Genomic DNA, 12,248 nt, shown 5'->3' with positions numbered 1-12,248 from the left:
AAGCAACATACGGCTCGAGAGGGTTAATTTCAATCAGCTGTTACCAGCAGTCCAACGTAATGATTGGCATCCGCTTTCGACACGTCAAAAACTAAAGTTTTTTCGTGTTTTCTTTCTTAAAAGCTCCGTAAGGTAATGTTTATTTAAAAGAAACGGAATCTGTGATAAATTTTCTTCACGAACTTTTCCGAAGCTCGAACACTGTGCAATTTTTTCCCAATTAATATTTTTGTGAGTGACCTCGAGCATTTGGAGTCTTGAAATCCGGTATTTGGGGATAGTTTTTAAGGTACTTCGAAGTACCCAAGTTTCATTGTTCATATATCGGGTGGCCCGCCCCAACCCTGCCACCCCAAAATCCCGAAAACCAAGTGCTTCCGGTGAAAACCCCTCGGACAAAATCTATCGTCGGATTTAATTTCGAAGAAATCTCGTTTCACCATACGGAAATTCCGTTCCATGACACAAAAAAGTTTTTATAATTGACACTAATTCCACCATTAAAATTGTGGGTAGCATCGATAGGATTGGAAAGGCACATGATCATCAATCTTTAGCTCAAGATTCATGATTTTTGATAAATTTCATACGTGGATATTCGTACATTTAAATAACGAAGCTAGAGAACACTGAAACACAAAAAATACCAAAATGGGGACGAACATTTGACATTTATTTCTCGCAATAATAACAATCGCTTAATCTCTCAATTCTTACAGACAATAAAGGTAAAAATGTTTACCCATTACGACTGCTATTGAACTAGGAGCTAAGTACATTTTATCGTATTCATTATATATATGTACATGATGCATAAATTTGAAAAGCAATGTAAGTGTGGCAAGGAAATACCAGAATTCGAAGTGCGGAATTGACATCGAAAAAACTGTGGTTTCAAAGCTTTGTAATCTCGTAAATTTACGGACTTTGCGTATCTCGAGAAATCGATTGTTTTTTCATTTTTTTCGATATCACTTTTTACTTAGCTCAATAGAAATATGCTGCTGCTTAGATCCTCCTGTCCAGCTGTTGGACGATATTTACATTAAACGATGCTACAGAATTTACGACCTCGTCATCTCTGGGGCCGTGGCAATGGGTTTTTAATCATACAAAAATGAACGGATCGTCAATTCGGCATGGAAATCACGTTCGGGCGTAATACTTCGTGGATTTTGGTCCTGATATGGCTTCAGAAATTTAAATAATAGATATTTGTATTGGACTCCAACGAAATGAACGATATTCGTAATTCACTCAATTTTTATTTCACGAAGCATCGGTGCAGCTTGAAAAACTACGAATTGCAAATTCGGCAGAAAACGAAATTGGAGAGTTACTGGAATTATTTGAGGCTCTTTTTAGATCGTTTCGTTGGACTCCGAATTTGCAAACTTCAGCGTCATCGGATTATTCGTATTTAGAAAGATATGTCTGGAAAAACCACGACCATCGTATGATGCACGACTGGCATTCGCATTCTGTTTTTGCACAGTTGCTCCCTCGGTTAAACGTCTCATTATTGCAATGTTTTTCCACTCTGCAATGTTTCGTGAAGTCTGTTGGGTGGAAAGATTAGAATTTGATGAGATTCCTAAACGAGATGAATCTGAAGAGAATTTTTGTCGTTTGGGTTTGTTTTTCGTTATCTTTGGATGATCGTAGAAAAGAAAATCTGATTTTGACATTTTCGTGATAATTGCTCGGAAAAATTGGATTGTTTTAGTTTTCGATTAGTCGAAAGGACTTTGGGGGAAAAATTGACTTTCCATGATTCGCGTTCACCGCGGATGTTCGAGATGCAAAAAGTTTCAGGCCACGTGGACAAGAGTTAAAATGCGATGAAACCTTCGATTAGAAAGAGTTTGAAATTTCCATTTATTTGGAATGTTCAAAATGGACATAGTGCACAAAGAAAATCATTGAAAAACATGATTTTCCTGAGAATTGAGTCATTCGAATAAAAAGCAGTTGGAAAATAATCCTAATTCTGAATTTCTGTTTTCATCACAATCTCACTATTCTCGTCAATCGCTTCCACCGTGGCATAAGTTCGACCAAAGTGCAATTGAGTTTTCACCCGAGAGCGTGGTTCGGTCGCGAGTCAAATTGGCTCCGACCAGGAAGCCAGAATTCATAGAATAAAAATGAAACGATCAATTTTCACGATACCGAAACAGCTCGCAAGTTACAAACTTCAGTTTTTGTATCATAATCCCCATCATCGTGCTAACTGTAGTTGAAGAACAATTTGTTAGCGGATGGCCAAGATACGAAGAAATAAAAATTTCAAGGATTTCAATTCATCAGCGGCAGTCAACTCAACGTTTGGGGTCAACAAATAATACGAAACAATTAGCAAGCTTTTTTCTCATCGTTGCTTCTGCCCGATTGTTGAAACAGAGGAGAACGAAACTTTTCGGCATTTTTCTTCGCCAGATCCCATCCTCGGGTCTGTCAGGATTTTTGTTCCCGGCTGATTCTACTCACCGTGAATCGCCCTTGGGAAAAATCGTCAGGGATCAACGCTTCAGAGTTTCATAATGATTTTTACATATTTAAGGAACGAAAGAAAGATTTTTGCTCGAAAGAAAAGCTCAGGATGATTATAGAAGTTCGGAAGATGAAGTTAGTGTTGTAGAATAGAGTTACTGATCGTTGAGGAGGCATTTGCGATGACTTTTGGTAAGGCTGTACTCGAAGCATTGACCAATCCGGTATTAAGGAGCGACAACGTACTATTGATGACAATTGGCGTCGTCAGAAGGGTTGTCAGCGCTGTTGTCGTCGTTCCCAAATTCGGAATCTTCGTCACAGTTTCAACAGTTGCTTTTGCAACGGTGATGAAAACTTCAACCGTCGCGTTGCCAGCCGGTGGTGAGATTTTCGTTAAATTTGTACAAATGTCCTTAACCTGGACGACCGGTCCCAAACAAGCGTCGAGGACGTAAGCCAGCACCGAACCAATGGCCAAGCCGGTCGTGTAGGACAAGGTCATGATGTTGCCTGTAACGAGCAGAGGCAAATGCGTTGCTTAATAATGCTAAGAGTTCTGGAAACGGATTATTAGCAATACAGGTTTTTCTGGCGTTGGATAATCGTTGGAAGCTACGGGGGAAGTAAATGCGTTCTGGCTAATTAGCTCGAAAAGAGGAAGAATCATGGTATTTCCGGTGAGAGTGTAGGGGAGACCGGAGCTAATTGGCCAACGGGGAAAGTTGACATTCAACAACATCCGAACTACGGAATGTAAGCATACGCCCTTTCATATTATTGTTCATTGTAACCTCTTTCTCATTCAGGTGTTTCTCAACGCGTCGGAGCGACACGTCGCTTAGAAACAGTGAAGAATTTTCATAAGTCCTGATACAAAACCAAATTTTTATGTCGCAACCTTATCTGTCTCTTGCAGCCTTGATTTTTTTTTTCAATTATTACAATAATTCACGGCATGAAAGTTCGTATATTGAACTACAATTGTGAATAAAATTTTTTCTCAATTACCGCTATAATTTGCTGATAGTCGACGAACATATATGAGTGCTCTAAATGGGCCTAGCCGTGCCAGTAAAAACATAATATGGTAATTGTGTCGAATCGCGGCTTCACCTCAAAGCAGCTCCAATTTTTTTTATCTAATTTTTTATTTAATATTACATTTATTAATTTTTTTTTTTATTTAATATTACATAGGTTACCATCTACTAGCGTTAGGAAATTAAAAAAAAATTTTGACCCTTTTTGAGGTGGAGCCGTGATTCGACATAATTACCCATAATATTTGATGTGTGTAGAAACTGTAATTCTGATTGCGATGACGAGAATGGGGATGAAATATTCCTTTTTTTCACTCTTACGAACAAAAATGAACTTTATACATTGACTTATGTCAACATTTTGTATTGATTGTTCAACTTATCAAATAAATAATATCGATCCGTTTTTGTTAATTTCACTAATACGTAGTTGATTATCAGGTAAAAATAGTACCACAGTCGACTTGCCCCAGTGTTTGTGTCGACTTGGCCCGACCGTGGGCTCAGTTGACACAAAAACAAATCGTCTTTAGTTCCTTGTTTACAAGCAATAATTTGAAAAGTTGGCCATCCAGCCCCGGTCTCCCCTATTGTAGGGATTCTTTTGAATGAACTTGACTCGAGTGATCACCGCATAGTTTTTTATAAGCTCAAAAAATAATGAATATATTTACAATGCGACAGGCTACGAAGTTGCAAGAGGTCGCGATCGACAGAAGAAATGAAAAATACAATTGCAATATTCCATGAACTTGTACAATTACTTTTTTTTATAAGAGAACAAACTTTTCGAAATAATTGGAAATGCGATGGCTCCTGTGAAGAGTCTCTACCAGCAAATTCGATTTCACAATAAAATTTTTTAACCAGAAAACTTAAGACAATATTAAACTTCTGGCGGAATATGCCGATGATTCACCGTCTCGAAATTGACATATTTATTGTTGAAGGTCCCAATTTTTTCAAAGCTTCCATAAGAGCCCATGTTTAACCTGTCATTTTCAACAATGAATAACCAGACCGCAAAACCCCTCCAAATTTGTCACACTTAATTAAACGCTGTTCAACAAGATTCACGCAAATTTTCAATTCGTTAACTCATTGGAATTAAAAAATCTAATGTATTTTTCGTATGCTATCTTTGAACTTCCTTAAGGTAACTCCTGTACTGCATGCTAGTCAAATGAGTGCTAAATTTTCAAAACGTTTTTAGACCAAGTTCAACGTACCGATTAAACTTATTGTTAGTAGATGTGTATTCAAGCATATTTTATTAACGTGAAAAAATATTAAAAATGATAGTTTTGCAAAATTATCAACTGATAGATGCAAATTTCCATGATGACACATTTTCGCAGGTATTCTTCAAAGAACCATCTGTATTTTTTAACCGATTTTATTGCACCGAGTCTCATTTTGTTCCTCAACTGATCCTCTATGAATTCACCAAGTAGATTTTCCTTTAAACTCATTCCTTCAGAAATTATGAATGAAAGAGTTTTTTCACTTAATGAACAATTAGCTGCAACGGTGAAACGATCAAGTTAAAAAAAACAACTACATGGTGGATTCATAGAGAACCGGTTGACGAACAAAATGAGACTTGTTGCGATAAAATCGATGAAAAAACGCAGATAATTCTTTGAAAAATACCAGTGAAAATGTGTCAGCATGGAAATTTGCATTTATCAGTTGATGGTTTTGCAAAACTAGCGTTTTTTATATTTTTACATGTTAATAAGATATGCTGCAATAAAAATCCACTAACAATACATTTGATCGGTACGTTAAACTTGGTCGAAAAGCGTTTTGAAAATTAAGCACTCATTTGACTAGCATGCAGTAAAGGAGTTGCCTTAAAGAATAAATGATTTGAATTCGCTTGGACAAATAGAGAATTTGAATTACCAGCAAGTTCACGGTATTGCTCGGGCACTTTACTCGGCGCCTGGATCATTGGAACACTGCCGACGATGCCGTTGGTCAGACCAAGTAACAATGAGAAAACTAGGGGATAGCCCTCTCCTGAAAGTATCGGCGCACTCCTCGGTATGGCGCAGAGGAGGAAAAGAGGAATTAGAACAGCTCGGGCGCCGGAGAAATACAAGAGTTGGGTTCTCGTCCACTCGTGAGGTATCGACGCGAGGACCTAGAAAAGCGAAAAATGATAGTCAACGTTTTCAAAGATCGCAAAGAACCCGCCGTTCTTTGCGATCTTCCATTAATCATCGAACTTCCGAGAGGATTAATCCGAGGTTTGGAAAAATCCTTTTGCGACATCAGCGATTACTGAAGGTCCTATGCACTCGAAGCTTGATAACTAAAAAACTATCAATCCGATCCATACGAAATTGATACCACTTACTTATTATGATAATAGCTCGGGCCTGGACGAAGGATTTGTAAAAATGTTGATTTAAAAAAAAATGGTGACAGTTTTAAAAAAAAATTCATTTTTTGAGGTACTCAATTTTCAGTTTTTTTATTACAAATTTTTTTTTCCAACAAAATACGAAATCCTTCGTCCTGGTCCTAGCTATTATTATAATAAATAAGTGGTACAAATTTCGTATGGATCGGATTAATATAGTTTTTGCTTCCTCATAGAGTGACGATGAAAATTTTTTTTTTCCAGTTTTCAATGTTAATGTTCTCAAAATGTCCAAAAACATCAAAAAATTATATCTAGAAAAAATGTCCGGATGTGTGTGTGTGTTTGTGCGTGCGTGTGTGTGTGTATGTTATGACACTGCAAAATTCCAACGCTTATAATTCGAAAACGATTTGAGATACAGGGCTACCGTTTTGCATAGATGTTAATCCGAACAAGCTCTTTATTGCCTGATAATTTTGTCAGAATTTGAAAAAAAATACGAATCCTACGACGTTTTGAAATTTTTAAAAAATGGGCGTCGACGCTCTAACTTCCAGAAATTAAAAAATTTATTACTAATTTTTTTTTTTTATAAATAGATTATCATAATAGGAAGGTTGGTATTGAATTTGGGAAATTGCTTTCTCAAGCTTTTAGAACAATGCTTAAAGCTTCCTCTACGAGGAAGCCAAAAAATATACCGCCTCATAGAGTAAGTTTTGAGCATCGTGCATCTTGACCATCTTGAGGAAGCAATTTGCAAATTTCAATTTCCAACATTTTTTTTTATAATCGTGTCCACCGTAAAGGTATTTTTCAAAAAATACGATTCTGAGATAACCGCGTTTAAAGATTCAACGATCGGTTGAAATACCCATATCTACGAATCATTGTGAAATTTGGTGATAATATTCTTCAGACGTTGTACTCGAAGAATATCTAATAAAAAAATGTTCTTCTTTTTCTCCGCCCATGACAAGTGTATGACAAGGCCTTAATCGCTTGGATCAGAATGCCAAAGTTGTTGGCGAGTAGAAATATCAAGCGTTTACCTTGCCGAGGAGATCAGCACCGTTGAAAGTCGCCATGAGGATAACTGGCATCCACGACTCGAATTTGCACGATATTATTTCAGACAGGATTCCCGGATAGAGACAGAGAGTTACGAAATAAGCGATGCCGATGCTAGCCATGTAGGGAAATATCAGTTTGGCGACTTCGAACCTCGCCATCATTCCTCCTGCAGAAAAGCCGGATGGTTAAAAACTTCGCTTTCGAGTTCTGAAATTTCGTTACATTTTCGCCGAGTTTTTTCTACGTTTTATGCTAGCCCAGTGTTTGTTTCCTTGGCTCCTGTAATAGGTTCCCTGGATCACGACGACGTCCTCGACCTTGTACGTCGGGCCGTTATTCCCAGGCGGATTGTTGGCTGGGGCGCCTGGCTCATAAACGGGATTGCTGAACGAAAACGCCGAGTACTGTCCTGAGCCTAAAAACCCGTTCAATTATCCAGCTTATTAGCTCATCAAAAGTCTGCAATGCCGAGAGCTCAGCTCGCTTTCCGAATTATTAAAAATGATCGGAGTACCGTTCGCTGCTTCGGTGCTGCCACCTGCGGCATCAGCCCCTAACGGGCTCGTTTGAATTTTCAACACACCGTAGTGGCCTTTGCTCGGATCGTTCGTCTGGTCCAACGGATCCATCTGGAATCGTTGAAAGTATTCATCGAATAACCTCATAACGAGGCACTCATCTTTTTTTATCAATAAATTACCAGGCCCACGTCTTCCGACGGCTCCAAAATTATTCGGTTTCGTTCTTGACAGAGATTCACGTAGAACTGAACGAATTCGGTCTTCCGCACGATCCAATGGAGCACCGAGCACATTATTATTGTTGTTATCGATAGAGAGAAAAACATCGACGTATTGCCACGCTCGTCATTCACCAACGATTTCGTCAGAATCCGATTAACCGACACCCAAAAGCCCGCGGCACCTGAAATTCATTTTTTTTTGTTTTGTTTGTTTTTTTTTTCCTGGGCGAGTAAAGCACCTAAAAATGGTTTATTTCTTTCGGAATATTTGCTTATTGCCGATTATTGCAGATGGAGGCACGCAGTTTTTTTTCCAAGTAGAATCCTCAGAGAAACTATTCTAGTTGAAAACACTCACTTTCTCCAGCCATGACTGCTTGGGTATAACGACTAGGCAACATCGACGTGTATCCATAGAAACTCGACTGCTGAACTGAAATCGAAGTAATATTGCAACGAATTACAATTCATTTTTTTCATTTACTTACGTTTTAATGATACGAAGATTAAGGAAGTTCGAGCGATTAATATCAGATACTATACGAAAAGTACATTGGATTTTACTACTCCAAGTTAATGAATTGAAAATTTGCGTGAATCTTGTTGTACAACGCTTAATTATGTGTGAAAAATTTGGAGAGGTTTCACCGTCCGGTAATCGAGATATTCACTGTTGACAGGTTAAACATGAGCTCTTATGGAAGCTTTCGAAAAATTGGGAACTTGGACAATAAATATCTCAATTTCGAGACGGTGAATCATCGATACGCAAGAAAGTTTAATACTGTCTCAAGCTTTCTGCTTAAAAAATGTTATTGTCCAAAGTTGAAAAATAATTTTTCTATATGATACGCTTGAACCTCCTTAAGTACGCAAATTAAGTATCCGAATGTCATTGGAGACGCTTATGAACGATCGTCGAGATCGAAATTTTGGGAGAATTAGTCACCAGCAAGAAGCTAGCACAACGACCTGTGAGGCAAAATAATTTTTCTACGACGATCTTTGCGTGGAATCGAAAACAAAATAAACGATTATCGTTGCGATATAAAAAAATCGGAATTTTTCTATCATTTTTGGGTGAAAATGATAAAAATTAAATGTCATTGGTACCATCACTAAAACCTTCCTTAAAAGGTCAAATGTTCGGTGAAATAATTTTGTTTTTCGTAAAACGAAATGCTTGAGAGTGCTTAATTTTCGACGAACCAGTGCATCCGACAGCGACGACTGCAACGGCGACCAAATTGATCGTGTACGAGGTCGCTTCGCCGAACAACTCCCACCAAATTTCCGAAATTACGACGAAATTTAGTGTTATCACCGAGACAAGATAACCTGGAATAAGAGGAAAAAAGAAAAAATTGATTAATTTGATCAACTTGAATCTTCTATATAAATAAAAAATCCTTTCGCTTTCTGTGTACATCTGACCAAAAACTAAAGAGCCTTTTCCCCATTTATAAATATCAAACGTGTAATTACAGTTCAACCCGTTACTCTACTCGATCCGGTTTTATCGAATAAAATAGGAAAAATTAGAAAAAAAGAGAAAGAGGAAAAGGGAGTGAAAGGGAAGCGATCGATAGAGTTTCATATTACCAAAAGTAATGCGTTTGTTAAGGGAAACACTCTCGACTAGGATGTTGTTGGCAAAAACAGCGAAGAACGCCATCGTCACGTACACCACGGACATATCGAATATTACTGTTGTGTCCGGGTACCTGGCTTTGAAGTAATCCACCGCCATCATAAAGCTGTAAAAAAAAGTCTTTTGTCAATGTCCATTATTTTGAGCAGAGTATAGTCTGGCTCTCAGCTATGAGTAGCTAAATAATTTCTCCTCGTTCGTCGATGAAGATTCTGATATTTATATTAAATTCTTAATCATGCAGTTAAGCAATTAGAGTCGAAGTCGACTAAACAGAACGTAATTCAGACAAGCCCCGATAAACTGTACTATGGTTTCAATTAAACATGAAAAAGGTTCATAAAATTCGAATAAATTTACATTAACACAAGAGAAAACATTCCAAAACGCCCCGACACTCAAATAGCATTGGATTCGAATGTTTTTTCTCCTTGAAAAAAAAAAACACTTTTTTCAATATAACATTTGAGAATAAGTAAATAAGTTTACTTATCGACGGAGTAAATTTACAGAGGCTCTTATGATTACAAATATTTTGAAACGATGAACTCGACCTACAGTGGAGAAGCCAAAAACTGTTAATACAATTGTTCGGGGCAGGATAAATTGACCAAAGAGAAACAAAGCCTTGAGGAAGATCATGCGTTACTTGTGATTCAAAAAAGCAGCTGAACTTTTTTGCTCTTTTCATGATCGAAGAAACGATTAAAATTTATTCTCGCAATTATTAAAATTGAGTGTAACTTATTTTTTCAGATTGATAAATTTTTAATATAATGATAGCAGCTAAAATACTTTCGTAGTAAAATCGTCAAGCAAAATGTGACAACAGCCATTTTCTATTTATATGCATATGCATATCTATATTTTAAACCAACTGGCTCATGGTGTTGTTAAACCTTCCACTGTTTATGTCGTTATTACTCGTTATTACCTAAAATAAGTGTTTTTCTTTTTCCATTTCCAAGTCACTTTTACCGGTAACAAGGCTTTCTCAGGACATCATTGATATTGAAAAACATTATATTTTCTTATTCTCATTTTTGGCTCTCTAAAGTTGGGAGGATCTCATTTCATTAAATCCAAATCGTCACACAGGAAGTGTGCCTGCCATAAGAGCCGATGTATAACCCTTAAAAAATGTGATTTTCGTATGTCAACTCTTAAGATGATGGATCAGTCGGTAATCACACCTCGAATTTTTGAAATTGAAACTCTTTGACATCGTTCGTCCGATTAAAATAATAAAAATGTCATCGTACGCAGCACGATCGCAAAGATCCGATGACATTTTTATTTTTTCGATCAGACGAACGATGTGGAAAAATTTCCTTTTCAAAATTTGCAGCTATCTCTCTCGCACTCACGGTTGTGATTACCGACTGATCCATCATCTTAAACTTGGAATTTTCGATTTTCATTAGATTCGCGTGAACTTCCTTAAGATCGAACTCAAGTTGATGAAAACGGATCGAAATTGTGTCAAGCAAAGGTAAACAAATCGATACATAAATATAATCGAACCTAACCAAACTAAAATGAATTGAATTCAGCGATAAAAAAAGTCAGTTACAATTCGAAGTAATCTCATACGAAATTCAGTTAGAATGTACGAACTCGAGGAAACTGAAACACTGCAAAGTCTTTTGGTAGCTGGTAAAGTTAAGGCGAAAAAAAATCGAGTCGGGCTGTTTTATTGATGTACACGACCTGTTGTAGGGCATGAGGAAACCAACACCAGCAAGCACAAGCGCCAAATAGATGAAGTTGCATTTGTCGACCGGTGGAGAGAGATGATTGAAGCCATTGTTTAATTTGAAGTCGTTCATCCCTCTGGCTTTGCCCAGTTGGACGTAACCCCTGCTCAAGTTCTCATCCATATCGCACGACTTATTTCCCCAAGATGGTATGCCTCTTTATTTCAAATTTTATGTTTTCATTCTCCTAACGATATGTAGAAGGGTTTTTTGAACCCAGTTAAGCGCCGGGTCAATTTGACCCGTGAATAACTTTCTGACTCGTTTGATGAGTTTTTCTACTTGAATTTTCACTACTGTTATGGATCCTAACAACAAACACTGCACGAGGGTGCCACACGGCACCAGACACGGCCGCTCGAGCCACTCTTCAATTGTGTCTATTTTTTTTCCCACCCCGTTCTACCCCTAAGTGCATCGACCACGAGCGCGCATGCTTTGAAAAATTCGACATTGATTTGTGCGCGCGCATCGACCCGGCGCTCCGGCGGCTGCGCAACAGCTCGCACGACTTCCGTACCCGAACGTAGCTCGAACTCCAATTCTAATTCGCCCTTTGAATCAACTTTTTCGAATTCTTCCCATGCGGATATAGTTTTCCAGCATTATTTAGAGAGGATTCGAGCTCATTTTCCTTCTCATACTCACTAGTTCACTAGATCCAGTTGGAAATAACACTTTTAATAGCAGCATGGGACATTTGATGGGTAAAAGAGTTGCTTGCAGGAGAGCCATTTCTGGGTTTTCAACTGTAAGTGATTTGATGAATTTTCCATCAGCATCTCTGGTTCGAAATGAAAACAGAAGTGCGATTGTTCTGAACCCAAAAACGTGTGCATGTAAACTTGCTTGTTTGTCTCGAGATTCAAAACTCAATCTTGTTCGCCAACGAATAGTGTCGCGTCACGAAAGATGTCGCTTTCCTCACTGCAATGGTGAGCGAAGGGCATTCACGATTGTAGACTCAGACAAACGTAAATGCCGAAAACAACAGGATACTCTAGATCACATATTGTGGCAATGCGAACTTAACTCCCATGGAAGAAAAAATCTAGATGAGAATCTGATGAATTTAAAAATATTCCCGCCATACAGCTTTGCATCAGTAACATCA

At 37.9% G+C, this 12,248-nt stretch overlaps 1 protein-coding gene across 2 annotated transcripts; it reads right to left on the bottom strand.

Moving 5' to 3' along the window:
• Positions 1 to 652: 652 nt before the first annotated feature.
• On the bottom strand, positions 653 to 11,498 carry Ent3 (equilibrative nucleoside transporter 3). Of its 2 annotated transcripts, none has more exons than XM_043428728.1 (10): positions 11,088 to 11,498; positions 9,329 to 9,483; positions 8,936 to 9,064; positions 8,085 to 8,159; positions 7,685 to 7,908; positions 7,499 to 7,613; positions 7,229 to 7,399; positions 6,963 to 7,150; positions 5,445 to 5,685; positions 653 to 3,006 (listed from the first exon to the last, which is right to left on the bottom strand). In XM_043428728.1, exons 1-10 carry the CDS (start codon positions 11,255 to 11,257, stop codon positions 2,630 to 2,632), a joined length of 1,845 nt encoding a protein of 614 aa, XP_043284663.1. In that variant the 5' UTR covers positions 11,258 to 11,498; the 3' UTR covers positions 653 to 2,629. The 2 variants fall into 2 exon arrangements, with proteins under 2 accessions (XP_043284663.1, XP_043284665.1); XM_043428730.1 differs by having other exon boundaries at positions 7,499 to 7,595.
• Between the last annotated feature and the right edge of the window lie 750 nt (positions 11,499 to 12,248).

This window comes from Venturia canescens, chromosome 9, assembly GCF_019457755.1.
Source record: "Venturia canescens isolate UGA chromosome 9, ASM1945775v1, whole genome shotgun sequence".
NCBI lineage: Eukaryota > Metazoa > Arthropoda > Insecta > Hymenoptera > Ichneumonidae > Venturia > Venturia canescens.
Note: the sequence above shows the minus strand (reverse complement) of the source record. Positions and strands in the feature narration are given on the sequence as shown.